Below are 23,325 nucleotides of genomic sequence, written 5' to 3' on the forward strand. Positions count from 1 at the left end.
CACTCCTGCTCTCCAGCCTGGGCAACAGAGATAGACCCTGTCTCTGGGAAAAAAAAAAAAAAAAAGCAAGTAACAAAAAGATTTCTAGTCCCCACCTATAGAGATTGTGCCTCAGTAAGTACAAAGTGGGGCCCAGGATTTCTAACATGTTCTAACGTGCATTTCTAACGTGTTCTCCTGCTTTTTTTGGCCCCTAGTCCGCACTTTGAGAACCGTTGTCCTAGAGAAAACGGAATACTCCAGGAAGGTTCTGGAAGAATAGGTAATGGGCTTTGGCACTCTGCCCTGGAAACTAGTCAAGTCTCATGTTAATCGGAGAAGGGCAGCACTGTACCAGATACATCCTCTGTGCGGGTTGGTCCAAGATGACCAAGTGGCAGCTGACAAGCACAGCTATGAGGAAGGGTTAGACACAGTTCCACATCAGACCCATGGGAAAAGGGCAGGAGAAATGCGAGAACCTTTTAGAAGGAATGCTCCAGGGAGTCTTTGGGGGCAGTCACTGAGCTGGGCCTGGAGGCTGAGTAGGGTCCTAGAGGAGGGAATGGGTCAGGTTTAGGGGCTGGAAACAGCATTCGCAAGGCAGCACCAGCACCAGCTAAAAACCTAGCCAACAGGGAAAACAAAGTACGGAAACACGCATGCGTTCACAGTGCTGCGTGAATTAACCAAGCGTCGGCGCAAACGGGAAAGGGTCCCCGGCCTCTCTTGGTCAGGGTGACGCAGTAGCCTGCAAACCTCGGCGCGTAGGCCACCGCACTTATCCGCAGCAGGACCGCCCGCAGCCGGTAGGGTGGGCTCTTCCCAGTGCCCGCCCAGTTACCGGCCAGCCTGCGGCTGCGCAGATCTTTCGTGGTTCTGTCAGGGAGACCCTTAGGCACTGCGGCTAAGATGGCGGCGACGGCCAGGCGGGGCTGGGGAGCTGCGGCTGTTGCCGCCGGGCTGCGCAGGCGGTAGGTGACGAGCCTGGAGCTCCGAATAGGTGTGCCGCTGGGCTTAGCCAGCGGAGCGGTCGCCGCCTTGCAGACCCTTTCTCGAGGCGGGTGGGTAGTGCATCTGATGGAGCCGGCGGGCCCTCCCTGTCGCCGTAGTTGGGGGTGAGCCCTGAGGCTGTCTGTGCGGGAACTCGGCGCTTCTGTGGCCTAATCCGGGCGGACTCTCTGGAGCTTCCTCTCAGGCTCAGAGACCCAGTTCTTGAGTCTCTGCCGTACGGAAGCTTGTAGGGACTGGCTGTAGAGCCAGAACGGAGGAGCTGTTTTAAAATCGTGTGCCTCTCCCGCCCCCAGGCCCTCTACCGGGTGCATTCCCTCCTCTTCTAAACACAGAATCAGAATGTCACACAGAAGGGAAGAAAATACCTTGTCTCGTTTCCTCATTTTCCCAGTAAGGCCCTGAAAGAGGAGGTGACATGTCCAAGGTTACACAGTTTCTAAGTGATGGAATTCCGACGAGAACCCGGACCCCTAGATTCCCTGCACCCACCACCATTAAGCCCACTCTGTTCCCTTGTTTTTCCCGCTTCCCTGAGACGTATCTTTGAGTTTCACCTTTCAAAGACTTCTGTGAACATTGCTAAGAGGACATTTATGTAGGTGTACCTTAATTTTACGTCTGGAGAAAATGGCCTACGGAGAGTTTGCCCTCTTGAGTATTAGACATTGTAGTGTTAATGGTGCTCTTGAAGTTTAAATGTATATCCTAAAAAGATTTAAGTTGGTAGAATTTTTTGTTAGTTACTTCCTGTGTTTGAGTAGATGTCTTCCTTGAATAATGTAATCCACTCTTACTTTAAAAAAACAAGACTTTAAACCTGTATGTTGGAATGTGCTTCCTCTTTATTCAATCTGCTGCCTTTTCCCTGGGCTGAAGGGACGAGAATATTATTCTTCTAGTGTATTTCCAAATTCCAGAGTATTCACAGATTTAGATACTGAGCTATAGAAAAAGGCATTTTTACCCCAAACCTTGAACTTCACTCAATTAGTAATTATTGAGCACCAATTAAATAATGGTAGCAGCTGCCATTTATTGAGCACTTACTGCATGGCCTGGCACTGGTTTAAGCACTTTACATGGATTCTCTGGATTATTTATGAGGTAGCTGTGAAACTAATCTCATTGTAGAGATGAAGAAGTGAGGCCATTGTGCTAGCAGCTAGAAATGAAGATAGTTTCTCCCCTTAATGAGTATGCAATCTAGCAAGAAAAATATATTAACAAATAATGACAGTCATGAGTGCTGTAATAGATTCATGTAATTTAAACTGGTGTGCCGGGCGCGGTGGCTCACGCCTGTAATCCCAGCACTTTGAGAGGCCAAGCTGGGCAGATTGGCTGAGGTCAGGAGTTCGAGACCAGTCTGGCCAACATGGTGAAACTAAAAAAAGAAAAAAAAGCCGGGCGTGGTGGTGTGTGCCTGTAATCCCAGCGAGTTGGGAGGCTGAGGCAGGGGAATTGCTTGAACCAGGGAGGTGGAGGTTGCAGTGAGCCAAGATCATGCCACTGCACTTCAGCCTGGGTGACAGTGTGAGAAAAGCGAGATTATTTCCATCTCAAAATAAAGTGGTGACAGCTCTTACTGTGATCAACACTGGAGCTAGTGTGGGGAGTGGCAGTCAGGACTTCACAGATTATTTGATTCCCATTCAGTGTTGATTCCATTGTTCTCTTGAATCCTCGGTGCCAATCCTTTTATCTCTCCAATAGCATCTAAGAAACTCTATGGGTTACAGTCCCACAGTATCCCAGTAGTCTTTTGCTTATCAATGGCATGTAAAGATTACTGAAGGTAGTAAACAGTTCATTTGTATTCTGTTAATACTTAATTGGTGCCCACTCTTTCTTTTCCACGAGAAGAATTCCGGTTTTGTGAGAGAGAGAAAAAAATGTGGCAGCCGCTGTTGCTTCTTGCCTATTTTAAGCAGAAAATAATTAGATAAATGTGATCTTGTGTATGATCACAAACAATTTTTGCCTTTGCAAAAAATTTTAACAGAAAATTATGACAGTGAAAGACCGTTCTAACTGACTATCATTTTGCCTTTAACCTCTAGACTGCTCATTCCCGGGCTTGGGCCAAGCTAACTTTGGGAGACATTTAGTTTATAGTTTAAATGATAATAGCCCTTTCCCAAAATTAAACCACCTTTATAAAGCTAATGAAAGACCACCAGGTTTGGAGGATGAGAGGAGCCTGAATTCTGCTAAGGTGTAGATGTAAATGATTACCAGCCATTATTCTGGCGGTCCTAAGAGTTGCAACTTCCCCAATTACTCCTGCAGAAAACATCCCTCTTGTAGAACCTAAGATTAGCCTTTTCAGGTTTTTGCATTTCTGACTGGTCCTGTGGCCCCGCCCACAAAAGGGCTGAGCACTCAGGAGGATCATTTTCCGCACCCCTATGATTGCATCCCCAACCAATCAGCAATACCCGTTCCCTGGCCTGCCAGTCTATCCTTGAAAACCCCTAGCCTCAGATCCAGAGAGACTGAGTACTAAAACTCCACTCTCCCTTTCAGCTGGCTCCGTGTGAATTAAACTCTTTATTGCAAATCCCCTGTCTTGATGAATTAGCAGTATCTGGACAGTGGGCAAAGTGAACCCATTGGCAATTATAAATGACTCCTGTACTTAAAATTTTTCCATGGCTCCTATGAAGTGGCAGTTGTAATGGATAGCGATGATATTTTCAAGTAAACCGGATTTTAAAGTAAATTGCATTGGGATTTTAAGAATTTTCACTATTAAAGTCTCCTTTTACTTCCTTTTCCAGTAATATTTGCTTTCATTTTCTTCCTTTGTTTTCAGTTTGTCAAAGCCATAAAAAATAGCCAATTAAGTTTTCTCTGTAAGAGTGAAGTAAAGTTAGAGGCCTGGCGCGGTGGCTCACGCCTGTAATCCCAGCACTTTGGGAGGCCGAGGCTAGTGGATCATGAGGTCAGGAGTTCAAGACCAGCCTGGCCAAGATGGTGAAACCCTGTCTCTACTAAAAATACAAAAATTAGCCGGGCATGGTGGTGGGCACCTACAATCCCAGCTACTTGGGAGGCTGAGGCGGAGAATTGCTTGAACCCAGGAGGCGGAGGTTGCAGTGAGCCAAGATCGCGCCACTGCACTCCATCCTGGGCGACAGAGCAAGACTCCATCTCACAAAAAAAAAAGAAAAAAAAAAAGTGAAGTGAAGTTACAACACTGGGTTCATATGTTTCCATCCAAAAAGCATATAAAAGGCAGGGCATGGTGGCTCACGCCTATAATCCCAGCACTTTGGGAGGCCAAAGTGGGAGGATTACTTGAGCCAGGAGCTGGAGATCAGCCTGAGCAACATAGTGATAATCCATCTCTACCAGAAGTAAAAAAAAAAAAACTAGCTGGGCATGGTGGCATACAGCTGTAGTGTCACCTACTTGGGAGGCTGAGGTGGGAGAATCACTTGAGCCTAGGATGTTGAGGCTGCAGTGAGCCCTGATCACACCATTGTACTCCAGCATGGGTGACAGAAGAAGACCCTGTCTCAAAACAAAACACGAAAAGCATGATCAAGATCGTTGGCTGTGTAATCTCAGCATTTTGGGAGGCCAAGGCGGGTGAATCACTTGAGGTCAGGAGTTGGAGATCAGCCTGGCCAACATGGTGAAACCCTGTCTCTACTAAAAATATAAAAATTAGCTGGGCATGATGGTGTACACCTGTAATCCCAGCTACTAGGGAGGCTGAGGCAAGAGAATCACTTGAACCCAGGAGGTGGAGGTTGCAGTAAGCTGGGATCGCATCACTGCACTCCAGCGTGGGCGACAAAGTGAGACTCAGTCTCAAAAAAAAAGACGGGCCAGGTGTGGTGTCTCACGCCTGTAATCTCAGCACTTTGGGAGGCCGATACGGGAGGATCACCTGAGGTCAAGAGTTCGAGACCATCCTGGCCAACATGGTGAAACCCTGTCTCTACTAAAAAGTACAAAAATTAGCCAGGCACGGTGGCGGGCACCTGTAATCTCAGCTACTCGGGAGGCTGAGGCAGCAGAATTGCAGGCACCTGGGAGATGGAGGTTGCAGTGAGCCGAGATTGTGCCATTGCACTCCAGCCTGGGCCAACAACAGTGAGACTCCATCTCAAAAACAAAAAGGACAATAGTATACTTTTTTTTTTTTTTTTGGAGATGGAGTCTTGCTTTTTGGGCCAGGCTGGAGTGCAGTGGCACGATCTCGGCTCACTGCAACCTCCGCCTCCTGGGTTCAAGCAATTCCTCTGCCTCAGCCTCCCGAGTAGCTGGGATTACAGGCGCCCACCACCACTCCCAGCTATTTTTTGTATTTTTAGTAGAGATGGGGTCTCACCATGTTGGGCAGGCTCGTCTCGAACTCCTGACCTCAGGTGATCCACCTGCCTTGGCCTCCCAAAGTGCTGGCATTACAGGCGTGAGCCACCACCCCTGGCCCAATAGTATACTTTCTTTTAGATTTTTTGAAGTATTGAAATACTTTTCAAAACAGGTAATATAGGTTATCTTGAGAGAGGGAAACGTGGTAAGGGACAGGAAAGGAGGGAGGCTTTCACTATATATGCTTTTTTCCCTTACCAGTTTTGAACCATGTGACTCTATTGCCTAATTCTAAATTTTTAAAAAAAATAAAAAAACTTAGAGTTATTTGCTTCCTTCCTGTATAACCAAGAGTCTGGGACTATGGGTTATAAATTACTAATGTAGATACAATTCTGTTTCTTTTTTTTTTGAGGCAGAGTTTCACTCTTGTTGCCCAGGCTGGAGTGCAATGGCATGATGTTGGCTCACTGCAACCTCCGCCTCCTGGGTTCAAGCAATTCTCCTGCCTCAGCCTCCTGAGTAGCTGGGATTACAGGCATGTGCCACCATGCCCGGTTAATTTTGTATTTTTAGTAGAGATGGGGTTTCTCCATGTTGGTCAGGCTGGTCTTAAACTCCCAACCTCAGGTGATCCACCTTCCTCGGCCTCCCAAAATGCTGGGATTACAGGCGTGAGCCACCTCACCCAGCCCAATTCTGTTTCTTATACCTGGATGTTATATTATCCTGTGCACACCCAGTTATCAAGGGTAGGAATTTCCATTTGAGCTCTACCTGATTTTGAATTGTTTGTAGATATTGCTAGCCTAAGTAAGTGGAAATAATGTAGATGGAAGATGAAAAGTCAGTTCTCTAATTATTTCTATTGCTGGTTATGTTTAAATTTTACATAGGTCTTTTTTATACATGAGAAGTAGAAACCAACTTTAAAAGATTAGAGCTCTTAAAATGTCATTCATTATGTGCTTTTAAATGCAGGTTCTGTCATATGTTGAAGAATCCATACACCATTAAGAAACAGCCTCTGCATCAGTTTGTACAAAGACCACTTTTCCCACTACCTGCAGCCTTTTATAACCCAGGTAAAATTTCACCTCTTTTATAGCAGTTGTGTTTCAGAAACTGATGGAACTGTGCTAGGATTTTGTGGATCATAAAAGATGAGAATTTGTATATTTTCTATTTAGAAGCCTATAGATAGAATATAGGAAAAAAAGCTATATTTTTCTTATAGGCTTCTAAGTAGAAAATGTATTTGCAAGCACATTGTCCAATAGATCTATGAAATCTCAGTATTTTGTATAACATATCCCCTGCAACACAAGAGTTGCTCAATAAATGATTTCCAAAATGAAAATATTATAGAAGTTAAAATCTGACTGGGTGTGGTGGCTCATGCCTGTAATCCCAGTACTTTGAGAGGCTGAGGCAGGTTAATGATTGAGCCCAGGAGTTTGAGACCAGCCTGGGCAACACAGCAAAACCCTGTCTCTACAAAAAATACAAAAAATTAGCTGGGCATGGTGGCGCACACGTGTAGTCCCAGCTGCTTGGGAGGCTGAGGTGGGAGAATCCCTTTAGCCCAGGAGTTCAAGCTTGCAGTGAGCCGTGATCACACCACTGTGCTCCAGCCTGGGTGACAAAGTGGGACCCTGTCTCAAAAAGAAGTTTCAAATGGGGATTGTGTTTCAAAGAATTCTATGTATTTAAAGCTACTGCTGTCCTTTTTTTGGATAAGAATACCCTTAAAATTAGTAAATTTCTGGCTTTCATCCAGACCTTAGAACACAGGATTTTGAATGTAGTAAAAAACTACATTCAAAAAAAAGAAATAAAAACTTTTTTGTCAAAATTAATTACTATGGTTTTGTTAATAATCTTGATTGTTAATGAGATATATACTTTAATTTTCTTTAATTTGGGAAATAGATATGATTTAAAATAATTTGAAGTGTGATGACTGTAATGTAGAGTTAGGGAAGTTTAAGGGGAGAGGGTATGTGTGTCTGCATATGTGTATGTATGTAAATGTATACCTATATGTGTTATGGAGCTGTAAGCATATAAATTCAGCCTCTCCTTTCCATTGCTAGCTTGAACACATTCCTGTGGCCATACTCTGGCTGATTCTGGCTAAGGGCATGAGTTAAATCAGAGTAGACCTTACCCCTTCTGTAGCCAGGGGCCAGAAGAGGAACACTTTCCTGCAGGCTTGCCTGACTGCTTGGATCACAGAATAGCTTAGATATAAATATTGTAAATACTGAGTAACTCAGCTGATTAAACCACTTTAATTGGACTTTTAAACTTTGTAGGACTGAAATATGTGGTCATATAGGCTTTTCAAATAGGAAACCCATTAATTTTAGTCATTGATATTGACTTTAAGCACCACTAATCTGTATTTTGGGGAGTTTACATCTACCTCCTTAGGTACCTATTAGTACCAAGCATAATAGGAAAAAATAGGCTGGCATGGTGGCTCATGCCTATAATCCCAACACTTTGAGAGGCTGAGGCGGGCAGATCCCTTGAGCCCAAGAAGTTCAAGACCAGCCTCAGCAACATGGTCAAACCCTGTCTTTACAAAAAAATGCAAAACTTATCTGGGCTTGGTGGTGCATGCCTGTAGTCCCAGCTACTCAGGAGGCTGAGGTGGGAGAATCACTTGAGCCTAGGAGGTTGAGGCTGCAGTGAGCTGTAATCATGCCACTGCACTTCAGCCTGGGCAGCAGAGTGAGACACTGTCTCAAAAAAAAAAAGGAAGAAATATTTTTTATCATTCTGTCCTGTTTCCTGTTGTAACTCTCATGACATTTTCATGAGCATCTTTCTGGATGATGGACCTGGGAGTCATTTTTGAAATACAAAATTAAACCCAATTGAGATTATAATTATAATGATTTTGTTAAGTACCTATTCAAATTAGGTGTTTTTTTGTTTTTGTTTTTGAGGCAGGGTCTCACTATGTTGCCCAGGCTAAAGTGCAGTGATGTGATCTTGGCTCACTGTAACCTCCGCCTCCTGGGCTCCAGCCATCCTCCCACCTCAGTCTCCCAAGTAGCTGGTACTACAGGTGCGTACCAACATACCCAGCTAATTTTCATATTTTTTGTAGAGACGAGGTTTCACTACATTACCTAGGCTGGTCTTGAACTCCAGAGCTCAAGTAACCTGCCTGGCTCAGCCTCCCAAAGTGCTGGGATTATAGGCGTGAGCCACCGTGCCCAGCCTCAATTAGTTTTTTAGTAATAGCTTTATTTATTGTCAACAGTAAAAAGTTCTGTGATGATGTCATTCATTTTCATACTTTCTACTTTAGATAGTATAGAGTATATGCTCTTAAGTGACTTTTTATTTAGGATTTATAGTTTTTACCCTCAAGGATTTGTAAAAATTTTGCTTTCTGCAGGTGTAGTTTTTCTCAAATTGATTGAGTAGAATAAAGCCAGATTTTTTTTTTTTTTTTGTCTTGGCTCACTGCATCCTCTACTGCCTGGGCTCAAGCAGTCCTCTTGCCTCAGCCTCCTATGTAGCTGGAATTACAGGCACATGCCACCACAGCTGACCAATTTTTGTATTTTTTTGTAGAGACAGGATCTCTGTTGCCCAGGCTGGTCTCGAACTTCTGCCCTCAAGTGATCCTCCTGCCTTGGCCTCCCAAAGTGCTGGGATTATAGGTGTGAGCTGATGCACCCAGTTGAAGCCAGATTTAATTCTTCAAATATTGGTAGAGTACTGTGTGCAGATTTTGGTTAGCAATAAATTATTAATACAAGCTGCAAGAAATGATTGGTTCAGAGCCAGAGTTAGAAGATTATTTACAGAAAGTGTTGGCAGCCCTTTCTTTAATGTGTCATTGAAAAATCATTCCCTTATTACACAGATTTTCAGAAGAATGTCTTACTAGAAATATACATATTTTAAATGAAGTACTTGGACATTGTGGCTATTTTTTCATTTTTTAGGAATTGTCTGGTTGTCTAATTAGAAAAAGGATTTAAACAAAATGTATGGGAGTTCACTTTCAATTTTTTTCTTTATCCATGAAATGGTTTAACTTCAGCTAGCTGGAACTGCATGGCAAAGTACAAAAATGACTCTCAGTTGTCAAATTAGAACTTTTTCTGTAATGACTCAGAAAAGCATTTTTGTACCAACCATATGTTTTGCCAAATTTAAACTCTTTCAAATTTAAAATAAAACTGTTGCTTTTTGATATTCTATTCTCTCTCCTAAAATAGGTGATGTGAAAATTAGGACAGGAAGATTGATCTTAAATGTATTTTCCTATTATGCCTGGCAGTGTTAGATAAGGATTAGCAATATGTACGGTGGCTAAGAAAGTCAGCACCTAGAAAATTGTCCAGCTTTGAATCCTGGCTCTGTCACTTAGTAGCTGAGTGACCTTTAGTCTCCTTATTATAAAATAAGATAAAAATAGTACCTCATTGAAAGTACGTAAGGATTAAATGATATAATACATGTAAAGTGCTTAGCACCCTGCCCAGCGCATGATAGGCACTGAATAATTTTTTTTTTTTTGAGACAGTCTCACTATGTCTCACAGGCTGGAGTGCGTGGTGGCTGGATCTTGGCTCACTGCAACCTCCCCCTCCTGGGTTCAAGCAATTCTCCTGCGTCAGCCTTCTAGGTAGCTGGGATTACAGGCACACATCACCACACCTGGCTAATTTTTGTATTTTTAGTAGACACAGGGTTTTACCATGTTGACCAGGCTGTTCTCGAACTCCTGACCTCAGGTGATCCGCCTGCCTTGGCCTCCCAAAGTGCTGGGGATTATAGGCATAAGCCACTGCGCCCGGCCAGGCACTGAATAAATTTTAATTGTTATATAGTATTGACAGTCTATTTAAATATACTGCTGTAAGATGGAGGATTTCTTTTTACTCAGAAGGTTCATTTTCTTTTTTCTTTCTTTTTTTTTTTTTTTGAGACAGAGTCTCGCTCTGTTGCCCAGGCTGGACTGTAATGGCGCAATCTTGGTTCACTGCAGCCTCCACCTCCCAGGTTCAAGTGATTGTCCTGCCTCAGCCTCCTAAGTAGCTGGGATTACAGGAGCGCACTACCACGCCTGGCTAATTTTTGTATTTTTACAAATACCTCTACAAAATAACCCTACCTCTACAAAACCCCTGTAGAGACAGGGTTTCACCATGTTGGCCAGGCTGGTCCTGAACTCCTGACCTCAGGTGATCTGCCCACCTTGGCCTCCCAAAGTGCTGGGATTACAGGTGTGAGCCACCACACCTGGCCTTTTTTTTTTTTTTTTTTTTTGAGACTGAGTGTCACTCTGTCACCCAGGCTGGAGTGCAGTGGCACATTCTTGGCTCACTGCAAGCTCCGCCTCCCATGTTCAAGTGATTCTCCTGCCTCAGCCTCCCAAGTAGCTGGGACTACGGACGCACGCTACCACGCCTGGCTGACGTTTGTGTTTATAGTAGAGATGGGTTTTCACCATGTTGGCTAGGCTGGTTTCAAACTCCTGACCTTGTGATCCACCCGCCTTTACCTCCCAAAGTGCTGAGATTACAGGCGTGAGCCACCATGCCTGGCCTTCTTTTTTTTTTTGAGATGGAGTTTTGCTCTTTTTGCCCAGGCTGGAGTGCAATGGTGCGATCCCAGTTAACTGCAACCTCTGCCTCCAAGGTTCAAGTGATTCTCCTGCCTCAGCCTCCTGAGTAGCTGGGATTACAGGCGCCTGCCACCACGCCCGGTTAATTTTGTATTTTTAGTAGAGACGGGGTTTCACCATGTTGGCCAGGCTGGTCAGGAACTCCTGACCTCAGGTGATCCACCCGCTTTGGCCTCCCAAAGTGCTAGGATTATAGGCGTGAGCCACCACGCCCGGCCAGAAAATTCATTTTCTTTTCTTTCTTTCTTTTTTTTTTTTTTGAGACCTAGTCTCTCTCTGTTGCCCAGGCTGGAGTGCAATGGCAGGATCTCAGCTCACTGCAACCCGGGTTCAATCGATTCTCCTGCCTCAGCTTCCTGAGTAGCTGGGATTACAGGCAGATACCACCACGTCTGGCTAATTTTTGTATTTTTTTTAGTAGAGACGGGGTTTCACCATGTTGGCCAGGCTGGTCTCGAACTCCTGACCTCGTGATCCGCCCGCCTTGGCCTCCCAAAGTGCTGGGATTCCAGGCGTGAGCCACTGCCCCCTTCATTATGATTATTCATTATGATTATTCATAATGAATAATCAGATCTGTTTAATAGTTTTAAAACTATTAAAATGCCAGTGCTGTCCTTTCGTCCTGCAAGCTGTTGTCATAATAGCAAGGTAGGAAATTAAAGATTGTGTTATCTCTTTATTGCTTTAGTGAATCCATTCTCAATCTAATCATGGTCCTAGAAAAAAGATATTATAAGAAAAGAGTTGGCGGGCACAGTGGCTCATGCCTGTAATCCCAGCATTTTGGGAGGCCAAGGCAGGCAGATCACCTGAGGTCAGGAGTTCGAGATTAGCCTGGCCAACATGGTGAAACCTCATCTCTACTAAAAATACAAAAATTAGCTGGGCTTGGTGGTGTATGCTGGTAATCTCAGCTACTCAGGAGGCTGAGGCAGGAGAATTGCTTGAACCTGGAAGGCAGAGTTTGCAGTGAGCCGAGATCATGCCACTGCACTCCAGCTTGGGCGACAGAGCGAGACTCAATCTCAAAAAAAGAAGAGTCTGTAAAGATGTCTTTTAGGCTAGGCACAGTGGCTCACGCCTTTAATCCTAGCACTTTGGGAGGCCGAGGCGGGTGGATCTCCTGAGGCCAGAAGTTCAAGACCAGCCTGGCCAACATGATGAAACCCCTTCTCTACAAAAAATCAAAAATTAGCTGGGTGTGGTGGTGCACACCTGTAGTTCCAGCCACTTGGGAAGCTGAGGCATGAGAATCGCTTGAATCCAGAAAGCAGAGGTTGTAGTGAGCCAAGATTGTGCCACTGCACTCTAGCTTGGGTACAGTGTGAGTCCTTGTCTTGAAACAAACAAAATAGATATCTTTTAAATATTCCAGGAAGTAATTTGCATAGATTCTTGCTTATGTTGTATTTTGTTATGTTATTTACTGTACCATTAGGCAACTTAATTAATATCTCTAAGCCTCCGTGTCTTCATTTGTAAAATGGGAATAAGAGTTCCTTCTTTACAGGGTTGTTAAAGGCATAAATACATTTAAAGCACCTGGGCCAGGCATGGTGGCTCATGCCTGTAATCCCAACACTTTGGGAGGCTGAGGTAGGTGGATCACTCGAGGCAAGGAGTTTGAGATCAGCCTGGCCAACATGGTGAAACCCAGTTTAAAAAAAAAAATTAGGCCGGGCACAGTGGCTTACACCTGTAATCCCACCACTCTGGGAGGCTGAGGTGGGTGGATCACGTGAGGTCAGGAGTTTGAGACCAGCTGGGCCAACATGTTGAAACCCTGTCTCTACTAAAAATACAAAAATTAGCCGGGCATGGTGGTGCATGCCTGTAATCCCAGCTACTCAGGAGGCTGAGGCAGGAGAATCACTTGAACCTAGGGGGCGGAGGTTGCAGTGAGCCACGATTGTGCCACTTCACTCTAGCCTGGGGGAAAGAGCGAAACTCCATCTCAAAAAAAAAAAAAAATTAAAAATAAATAAATAAAGCACTTGGCCCCAGAGCTGGACATGATGGCTTACACCTGTAATCCCAGCACTTTACTTTGGGAGGCCAAGGTGGAAGGCTCACTTGAGGCCAGGTGTTTGAGACCAGCCTGAGCAACATTGGGAGACTCCACCTCCACAAACTTTTTTTAAAAAAAGCCTTTGGCTGGGCGCAGTGGCTCACACCTGTAATCCCAGCACTTTGTGAGGCCGAGGCGGGCAGATCATGAGGTCAGGAGATCAAAACCATCCTGGGTAACACGGTGAAACCCCATCTCTACTAAAAATACAGAAAAAATTAGCCGGGCATGGCGGCGGGTGCCTGTAGTCCTAGCTACTCGGGAGGCTGAGGCAGGAGAATGGCATGAACCTGGGAGGTGGAGCTTGTAGTGAGCAGAGATGGTGCCACTGCACTCCAGCCTGGGCGACAGAGGGAGACTCCGCCTCAAAAAAAAAAAAAAAAAAAAGCGTTTGACCCTGTATTTGGCATATAATAAGCACACAATAACTTTATTATTACTATTATAAATTGCTAACTTTGTCTTTAAAATAATGGTGGCACTTTAGAAAGAAGAGAATGTAGCATTTTAGTGTATTAATGTCAGCAATAAGTGATCTATGATTATGATAGCCATTGGTACAAAGTCACCAAATAGACTATATATAGGACTCCTGAATTATGAATATGTATAAGACTTAAGTGTTTACTATTTCTGGAATCTGTTTCATAACACAACTATTTAAATAATCAGAGTATTGGCTGGGCACAGTGCTCACACTCTAATCCCAACAGTTTGGAAGGCTGAGGTGGGAGGATCATTTGAGTCCAGGAATTTGGGACCAGTCTGGGCAATAGCGTGACACCCTGTCTCTGCAAAAAAATACAAATATTAACTAGGTCTGATGGTGCACGCCTGTAGTCCCAGCTACTTTTGAGGCTTAAATAGGAGGATTGCTTGAGCCCTGGAATTTGAGGTCGTAGTGAACCGTGATTGTGCCACTGCACTCCAGCCTGGGCAACAGAGCAAGACCTTGTCTCAAAAAAAACCAAAACCAAAAACAAAAACAAAAAACCCAAAAACCAATAAACCAGAGTGTTAGTAGAAAACTATATGCACTTAAATATATTGAGATATATATATAAATTTTTTTGAGACAGAGTCTCACTTTGTCACCAGGCTGGAGTGCAGTGGTGCAATCTCGGCTCACTGCAACCTCCGCCTCGCAGGTTCAAGCAATTCTCTGCCTCAGTCACCCAAGTAGCTGGGATTACAGGCAGCCGCCACCACGCCTGGCTAATTTTTGTATTTTTAGTAGAGATGAGGCTTCACCATCTTGGCCAGGCTGGTCTTGAACTCCTGACCTCGTGATCCACCCGCCTCAGCCTCCCTAAGTGCTGGGATTACAGGTGTGAGCCACCGCGCTCGGCTCTATGGTGATATATTTCTTTCTTATCTTTATAAATGCTTTGTCAGGGCAATAAAGCCTTGGGTTTTTCCCCAGTTTTTCTTACTTTTTCTGATTCTCTGCAAATGAGCACTTCATAGTCCATAAACTTGTTAACTGTTTTTTCTAGAATAACATTTTCTTCTTTTTCTTTTTTAGTGAGATACATGTTTATTCAAACACAAGATACCCCAAATCCAAACAGCTTAAAGTTTATACCAGGAAAACCAGTTCTTGAGACAAGGACCATGGATTTTCCCACCCCAGCTGCAGCATTTCGCTCCCCTCTGGCTAGGTATGTTACTGTTTTCATTTGCTTTTACCAAGAAACATAAATAACGAACTGACTTTGGGGTTAAGACAACTCTGTTTAACTATTGCATTTTTATGTGCACTGCATTTTTTTTTAAGTGTAGAAAATAATTTCTTTTCAGATGAGAGATTAAAAAAAAAAAAAGGCCTGTTGCAGTGCCTCACACCTGTAATCCTAACACTTTGGAAGGCTGAAGTGGGAGGATTGCTTGAGTCCAGGAGTTTGAGACCAGCCTGGGCAACATAGAGAGACTCCATCTCTACCACACACACATACACACACACACACACACACACACACACACACACTCACACAGAGAGCCCATCTCTACCCCCCCCCCACACACACAGAGCCCATCTCACCACACACACACACATACACACACACACACACACACACACAAATTTAGCTGAGTGTGATGGTGTGTACCTCTGGTCTCAGCTACTCAGAAGGCTGAGATGGGAGGATTGCTTGAGCCTGGGAGGTTGAGGCTGCAGTGAGCCATGATGGTGCCACTGCACTCCAGCCTGGGCAACAGAGTGAGACCCTGTCTCAAAAAAACCCAAAAATGTTGAGGAGGCTGAGGAGGTGGGGATCACTTGAGCTCAGGAGTTGGAGACCAGCCTGGGCAACACGGTGAAACCCTGTCTACAAAAAATACAAAAATTAGCCAAGTGTGGTGGTATGTATCTGTAGTCCCAGCTACTAGGGAGGCTGAGGTGGGAGGATCACTTAAACCCAGGAAGTTAAGGAAACTATGAGCTGTGATGCCATGATTGTGCCATTGCATTCCAGCCTAGGCGAGAGAGTGAGACCCTGTCTCAAAAAAGAAAAGAAAAATGAGAGTTGATATTAAAAAAATTTTCTCCTGTGATATATTTGAGAGATCTATAGCATGAATAAATAAAAACTTATATTTTTACTTAAGAAAAAATATTCATCAAATTGATAAATATGGTAAATTTCCATTTCAGATCTTAAAAAATCTGATTTTTAAGAATAATGAAAACTTGCTTATTTTATTCATAAGGGTAGTTGAATCTGTAGTTCTTTCTAGATGGAATAATTTCTAAAATACTCTATTCAGAACTATAAATGAAAACTAGTCAGTGGGGACAGTTTTAAAATTCACCAGATAAAGGCATGTTTAAACCAGTAGTCCCCCCTTATCTGTGGTTTCACTTTCCCTGGTTTCAGTTACCCAAGATCAGCCATAGTCTAAAAATATTAAATGGAAAATTCCAGAAATAAACAATTCATCAGTTTTAAATTGTGCTGCTTTTCTGAGCAGCATGGTGAAATCTTGCTCTGTCCTCCCCAGGGCATAAATTATCCCTTTTCCAGTGTATCCATGTCGTATACACTGTCTGCCTGTGCCCTCCCCTCTGCTGAACCCCCCACCACCGTCGCTGCATCATTGATCACTTAGAAGCCATATCTTAAAGTAGTGATGCTGGCATATTGTTATAATTGTTCTATTTTATTATCAGTTGTTAATCTCTTACTGTGCCTAATTTATAAATTAAACTTTATCATAGGTATATATGTATAGGAAAAAAACATAATACTTGCAAGGTTCAATACTATGTGTAGTTTCAGGGATCCACTGGGGGCATTGGAATGGATCCCCTGAGGATAAGGGGGGACTACTGTATGTTAGAGATGATAAAGAACAGGGCCAGGCGTGGTGGCTCATCCCTGTAATCCCAGCACTTCGGGAGGCCGAGGCGGGCGGATCATGTCAGGAGATCGAGACCATCCTGGCTAACAGTGAAACCCCATCTCTACTAAAAATACAAAAAATTAGCCAGGTGTTGTGGCGGGCGCCTGTAGTCCTAGCTACTCGGGTGGCTGAGGCAGGAGAATGGCATGAACCCGGGAGGCGGAGCTTGCAGTGAGCCGAGATAGCGCCACTGCATTCCAGCCTGGGCGACAGAGCGAGACTGTCTCAAAAAAAAAAAAAAAAAAAAAAGCACAAATGATAAAATTGTTGGGATGAACCTCTTTTTAACTGATAGTTAGAGAAGTTAATAATAAAGAATATTAGAGTCAGTAGAGTCAGTCAGCATCAGTTGAAATTTTGGGGAACCGAAGCCTCAATCTGATTGCCAGGGATACTGGGAAAACAGAGCTTAGGTAACTATTTCTATACATACAGCCATTTTATATGTCTCGTTTAAGGAACCTAGGGATTTGCTAAGCTCTGGAATCGTTTTTAAAATTTATAATTAATAGGTACTTTTTTTTTCTTAAACATATCACTTCTCCGAATATACCTTAGAGTGTTTGTTTTTCATATTTTATTTTTAACTTTTTATTTATTTTTTGAGATAAGGTTTCACTTTTGTCGCCCAGGCTGGAGTGTCTGGAGTGTGATGGCGTGATCTTGGCTCACTGCAACCTCCACCTCCTGGGTTCAAGCTATTCTCCTGCCTTAGCCTCCCTAGTAATTGGGACTATAGGCACATGCCACCTCACCTGGCTAAATTCGGTATTTTTTGTAGAGACTAGGTCTCATCATGTTGCCCAGGCTGGTCTCAGACTCCTGAGCTCAAGTGTTCTGTCCTTCTCGGCTTCCAAAGTACTGGGATTACAGGCTGTTTTTCGTACTTTTTTGATATAAGTCACAGTAAAAAGTGTTTTACATTATGTGTGTGTATGCATGAGATACAAATGTTTGATGGGATAGTTTTCACTCTTTTTTCACCCTTACAATAGATAATAGATTCTTAAATTTCCTTTCTTCATCTCTTTTTGTTGTTCTGTTTTATTTTATTACATAAAACCCTGTCACTACATACATGATTCCACAACTCACTACTGGGTTTTAAAAACCCTACCCTAGAAGTTACTTGCACATGTGCCCAAGATATGTGCAGGGATGTATTTATTGTCATAGACATCTGAGACATACAAGTGAAGAAAGCAACTTGCAGAACAGTGAGTCCAATATGATACTATGTATATAAAAGCAAAAACCACAGAACAACAAATGCACTGACAAAAAGATCTGGAAGAATACACACGAAACTGATAACAGGATTTGGTAGGGGTAGTCAAGGGGCATTTAAATTTTATTGTTTGAAACATTTACATCAAGAATGAGTTCATATTTTGTATTAAAAAAGTAAAAGTAAAAAAGCCCCAATTAATTCAGTTATAGATTAGTTAGAGATTATTTCTGTCAGATGTTCAGTTGGCAAAATCTCTTTTGAAGTTAGTCTTTTGAAAATAGTCTGTTTAGGCTGGGTGTGGTGGCTCATGCCTGTAATCCCAGCACTTTGGGAAGTGGGTGGATCACCCGAGGTCAGGAGTTGAGACCAGCCTGGGCAACATGGTGAAACCCCATCTCTACTAAAATACAAAAATTAGTTGGGCGTGGTGGTGGGCGCCTGTAATCCCAGCTACTTGGGAGGCTGAGGCAGGAAAATCGCTTGAACCCAGGAGGCGGAGTTTGCAATGAGCCAAGATCTCACCACTGCACTCCAGCCTGGGGGACAGAGGGTGACTCCGTCTCAAAAGAGAAAAAAAAAATAGTCTGTTTAGTGCTTAGTACAGTGCCTGGCACTTAGTAGGTGTCAAATATTGGTTGAATGAATGATTGATAGTATAGATATAGCAGTCTATTCATTCACCAGGTGATGGACATTTCCATATTTTTCTGTATGTGTGGCTATTTTAAATGAAGCTGCTATGAAGATTTATGTACAAGTCTTTGTGGAGCATGAGTTTTTATTTCTTTTGGGTAAATAACTAGGAGTGGGATTGCTAAATCGTAGAGTAGGAATATAAAACAAAATTGGCCATGAGTTGGTCATTGTTAAAGCTACAAAGGATATGTGGAGAATTTTTTACTTTTCTCTACTTTTATGTATGTTTAAACTTTTCCATAATCAAGCATTTTAATATCTCTTATTTTTTCTTTTTTTGCAGGCAGTTATTTAGGATTGAAGGAGTAAAAAGTGTCTTCTTTGGACCAGATTTCATCACTGTCACAAAGGTAAACATAGGATTATAGAAAAAAAGACTTGAAATACTCTTCATTTTTTTCTGAGTCCAATGCCTCTCTCTCCAACATTTCCATTCTTTCTGTTCTTTAATTTTTATATTTTATTTTGAGACAGGGTCTTACTCTCTTGCCCTCTAAATGTCACAAGAATCAAGTGAAATATGCTATGTTTTTCTTTTTCTTTTCTTTTTCTTTCTTTTGAGATGAAGTCTTGCTCTTGTCCCCCAGGCTGGAGTGTGATGGTGCGATCTTGGCTCACTGCCACCTCTGCCTCCCAGGTCCAAGTGATTCTCCTGCCTCGGTGCCCCCCCGCCACCCTGAGTAGCTGGGATTGCAGGCGCCTGCCACCATGCCCAGCTAATTTTTATATTTTTAGTAGAGACAGGGTTTCGCCATGTTGGCCAGGCTGGTCTAGAACTCCTGACCTCAGGTGATCCACCCGCCTCAGCCTCCAAATTGCTGGGATTACAGGCGTGAGCCACCACGCCTATAAAAAATATGCTATGTTTTTCAACAGTCAAGGCAGTATCTGCTAGAAAGGGCTGTTCCATTTTTGATGTCTACTAGATTAATGGGACATGAACTATTTAAATTTGAACTATGTATCCTTTTAAATCTGTTAATTGACATATATCCACGGAACTTAAATCACTTGCCTGATAGTGTGTGAAAATCAAAAATATTTATTAAACTCCCCTTAAGCAAATTGAAAGGATTAGTCTGAGCTCTTTATGTCCTTAAAAGTGGACATACTGGGGGCCGGGTGTGGTGGCTCACGCCTGTAATCCCAGCACTTTGGGAGGCCGAGGCGGGCAGATCATGAGGTCAGGAGATCAAAACCATCCTGGCTAACACGGTGAAACCCCGTCTCTACTAAAAATACAAAAAAAAATTAGCAGGGCATGGTGGCGGGTGCCTGTAGCCCCAGCTACTCAGGAGGCTGAAGCAGGAGAATGGTGTGAACCCGGGAGGCGGAGCTTGCAGTGAGCGGAGATCGGGCCACTGCACTCCAGCCTGGGCGACAGAGCGAGACTGCATCTCAAAAAAGAAAAAAAGGGGACATACTGGGTTAGTGACATGTTAAATCTAGTCATCTAGTCCAGTATTCTCTTGTGGCTATTTATTTAGAGACAAAGTCTCACTCCACACCCAGGTCAGAGTGCAGTGGCATGATCTCAGCTCACTGCAGCCTAAGCCTCTTGAGCTTAAGCAGTCCTCTCACCTCAGCCTACCTAGTAGCTGGGACGATACATGCATACCACCATGTCCAACTAATTTTTGTATTTTTTGTAGAGATAAGGTTTCGCCATGTTTTCCAGGCTGGTCTCAAATTTCTGAGCCCAAACAATCTGCTCACCTCGGCCTCCCAAAGTGCTGGGATTACAGGTGTGAACCACCACGTCCAGCCCCCCATTCTTCAGTTTTCTTTCTTCCATATTTTTTAAGGAGAAGAAGGGATGAACATTTATTTAATATATTCAATGTCGGATATGGCCCTAGTGCTTTACATATGTTATCTAATTCTTACAACTAGTTATTTTATAAGTGGGAAATTATATATTTATTTTTTAAAGTTATTTAGTTCTTTTACGTATAGCCTATGCTATATAAAAATTTTTATAGGTAAAAATGTGATTATATCTTAAAGGGTTTTGTTGTTTTTTTTTTTCCTATTTTTCTTGATTAGATTTAGTAAGTCATCTTTTAGCTCTCTTACTTTCATTATTTAGTTACCCTATTTGAAATTGCCCTAGCTCTACAATTTTTTCTTAAGTGAAATGACATAACCAATAGATAATATCCCAAGTTAGGGTATATGTTGATACACATGTATGTATGTGTGTGTGTATATCTATCTATCTACACATACATATAGATGGGATCTTGCTCTGTTTCCCCAGGCTGGAATACAGTAGTGCGATCATGGGTCACTGCAACCACTAACTCCCAGGCTCAAGCGATCCTGCTGTCTCAGCTTCCCGAGTAGCTGGGACTACAGGTGCATGCCACTATGCCCAGCTAATTTTTTTTTTTTTTTTTTTATTGTAGAGACAGTGTCCTTCTATGTTGCCCAGGCTGGTCTCAAACTCCTGGGCTCACGCAATCCTTCTGTCTCGGCTTCCCAAAATGTTGGGATTACAGGTGTGAGCCACCACGCCTGGCCCACGTTGGTATTTAATAGACGGAATACTGGATTTGTTTTGTTTTCTTCCAGTAACGTTTCTCATCATGGACTATCACATTTTACTGAATGTCTTCAGCAATCGCCTGTTTCTATTTCTGATTTCCAGTTGATAATTAGACTTCTTTATGCATCATTTGTGTTATTTTTTTCTAAATATATATGTATATTTGCAGCTTATATGCTGCCCTTTTTTTCTCATTCAGACAACTTTAGAATATTTTTTCTTTTTATTACCAATATTTTCCTATTTAGTAGAGCCTGCTATTTACTGAAGATCTGAGGTAACACTCTGATTTGTTTTCCAAATAATTTATTACCCAGAACTAGTTTCCATTCCCAATCACTAAGATATTTCACTAGTTTTACTTTTATAACCTTAGCAGTCCCCATTTATCTCACCTTTTATGTACTATTTCTATATTGTTTCTTTTTTTTGTTTTTTGAGATGGAGTCTCACTCCGTCGTCCAGGCTGGAGGGCAGTGGCACGATCTCGGCTCACTGCAACCTCCGCCTCCTGGGTTCAAGCGATTCTCCTTCCTCGGCCTCCCTAGTAGCTGGGATTACAGGCCTCTGCAACCACGCCGGCTAATTTTTGTATTATTAGTAGAGAAAGGTTTTCACCATGTTGGCCAGGCTGGTCTCAAACTCCTGACCTCAGGTGATCCACCCGCCTCGGCCTCCCAAAGTGCTGGGATTACAGGCATGAGCCACCATGCCCAGCCAAATTTCTTTCATACCCTTTAAGTAATATATATAAGTAAATTTTTTGAATAGTTGTAGGCTGTTCCGTATACTTGATCAAGCAATTACATCCTATGTTTTTTTTTAAGAGAATGGGAATCTCTTTATCATCTTCTTTAAAGACAGAAAATCCATTTAATATTTTGTCTTCACATCATGAAAAACGCCTTTTAATCATTTAAATCAAATTAAAACAATGAAAGTGAATGAATTAATAATATTACTAATATTATATTAATATATTTAAATTAATTAAATATTAATTTTATCAATTATAAATTATAATTATATTATTAATAATAATAACAATAAGTGAATGAATTAACGAATGGGGGATCTTTAAGATTTTATCTTCTGAAATTCATTTAAACAGGACCCTTTAAGATGTGGAGCTAATATATATTCTCCAGAAGTGGTTGCCATTGCATAGGTATAGTGTGTATATAGGAAAAGATATTTTTTCTTTTCCTTCCCTTTCCTCTTTTCTTTTCTTTTTATCTCTTTTCTTTTCCTTTCCCTTTTACCTTCTTCTTCTCTTCGCCTGCCTGCTTGCCTTCCTTCCTCCTTTCCTTTTTTCTGCTGCTTTTTTCTCTCTCTTTTTTCTTTCTTCCTTTCCCTTTATTATTTTTAAAAATATAAAAAGAAGACGAAGTCTCGCTATGTTGCCCAGGCTAGTCTTGAACTCCGGGACTCAAGCAATCCTCTTGCCTCAGCTTCCCAAAATGTTGGGATTAGGCATGAACTACCACACCTGACCAGGAAAAGATTCTTAAGAGGTGTAAGGGGGCCAGGCGCTGTGGCTCACGCCTGTAATCCCTGCACTTTGGGAGGCCAGGGTGGGTGGATCACGAGGTCAGGCTTCGACCTCTCAAAATGCTGGGATTACAGGCATGAACCACCGTGCCCAACCTTAAATATCTTGTGTTATACTACAAATTGCCTTTTTTACTAAGTATAATAATTTTGAAATATATCCATTTCAAAAAACATAGTTCTAGTTTACTCATTTTACGTGCTGGAGAGTATTTCATTATAGGAATAAGATATAGTTAATTTGTTCCTTTATGTTCAAGGCACACACCTGTAGTCCCAGCTACTTGGGAGGCTGAGGCAGGAGAATTGCTTGAAACCAGGAGGAGGAGGTTGCAGTGAGCCAAGATCACGCCACTGTACTCCATCCAGCCTGGGCAACAAAGTGAGACTCCATCTCAAAAAAAAAAAAAGGAAAAAAGAGATATAAGGTAGTGTTCTGTATGGGTCTTTGCCGTTGCCTGGAAATATAGCATTTTCCTTTAAATGTTTATAGGAAAATGAAGAATTAGACTGGAATTTACTGAAACCAGATATTTATGCAACAATCATGGACTTCTTTGCATCTGGCTTACCCCTGGTTACTGAGGAAACACCTTCAGGAGAAGCAGGTAACATGTTGTATTGAGTAATTAAAATTTGTCCTTTTTTTAGACTTTTCTATTTTCTTCACATTTACCTTGATATCAGAAGTCATAGGAATCTAGATTTCTATCATTTAATATATTTAGCTCTGCAAATTTATATATCATTTTGAAAACTTGTGTATAAATTGGCATTACTCTATAAAACCAAAATTTTCAATTATAAAAATTTTCAAACATGCAGAAAATATCATGCTCACCAATTTG

At 42.4% G+C, this 23,325-nt stretch overlaps 1 protein-coding gene across 3 annotated transcripts in view; it reads left to right on the forward strand.

Moving 5' to 3' along the window:
* The first annotated feature begins 490 nt into the window (after positions 1–490).
* NFU1 (NFU1 iron-sulfur cluster scaffold) overlaps positions 491–23,325 on the forward strand; it is a 41,686-nt gene continuing 18,851 nt past the window's right edge. Inside the window, exons 1-5 of one of the 3 annotated variants that reach the window (XM_003830928.5) lie at positions 491–953; positions 6,301–6,404; positions 14,575–14,710; positions 18,662–18,728; positions 22,971–23,085. In XM_003830928.5, coding sequence (XP_003830976.2) covers positions 892–953; positions 6,301–6,404; positions 14,575–14,710; positions 18,662–18,728; positions 22,971–23,085 — 484 coding nt within the window. In that variant the 5' untranslated portion in view covers positions 491–891. Of the gene's footprint in view, positions 1,098–6,300; positions 6,405–14,574; positions 14,711–18,661; positions 18,729–22,970; positions 23,086–23,325 lie in introns of all 3 variants that reach the window. The other 2 variants (XM_024927759.4, XM_008956341.5) reach the window with 2 other exon arrangements.

This window comes from Pan paniscus, chromosome 12 (assembly GCF_029289425.2).
Source record: "Pan paniscus chromosome 12, NHGRI_mPanPan1-v2.0_pri, whole genome shotgun sequence".
NCBI classification, from domain to species: domain Eukaryota; kingdom Metazoa; phylum Chordata; class Mammalia; order Primates; family Hominidae; genus Pan; species Pan paniscus.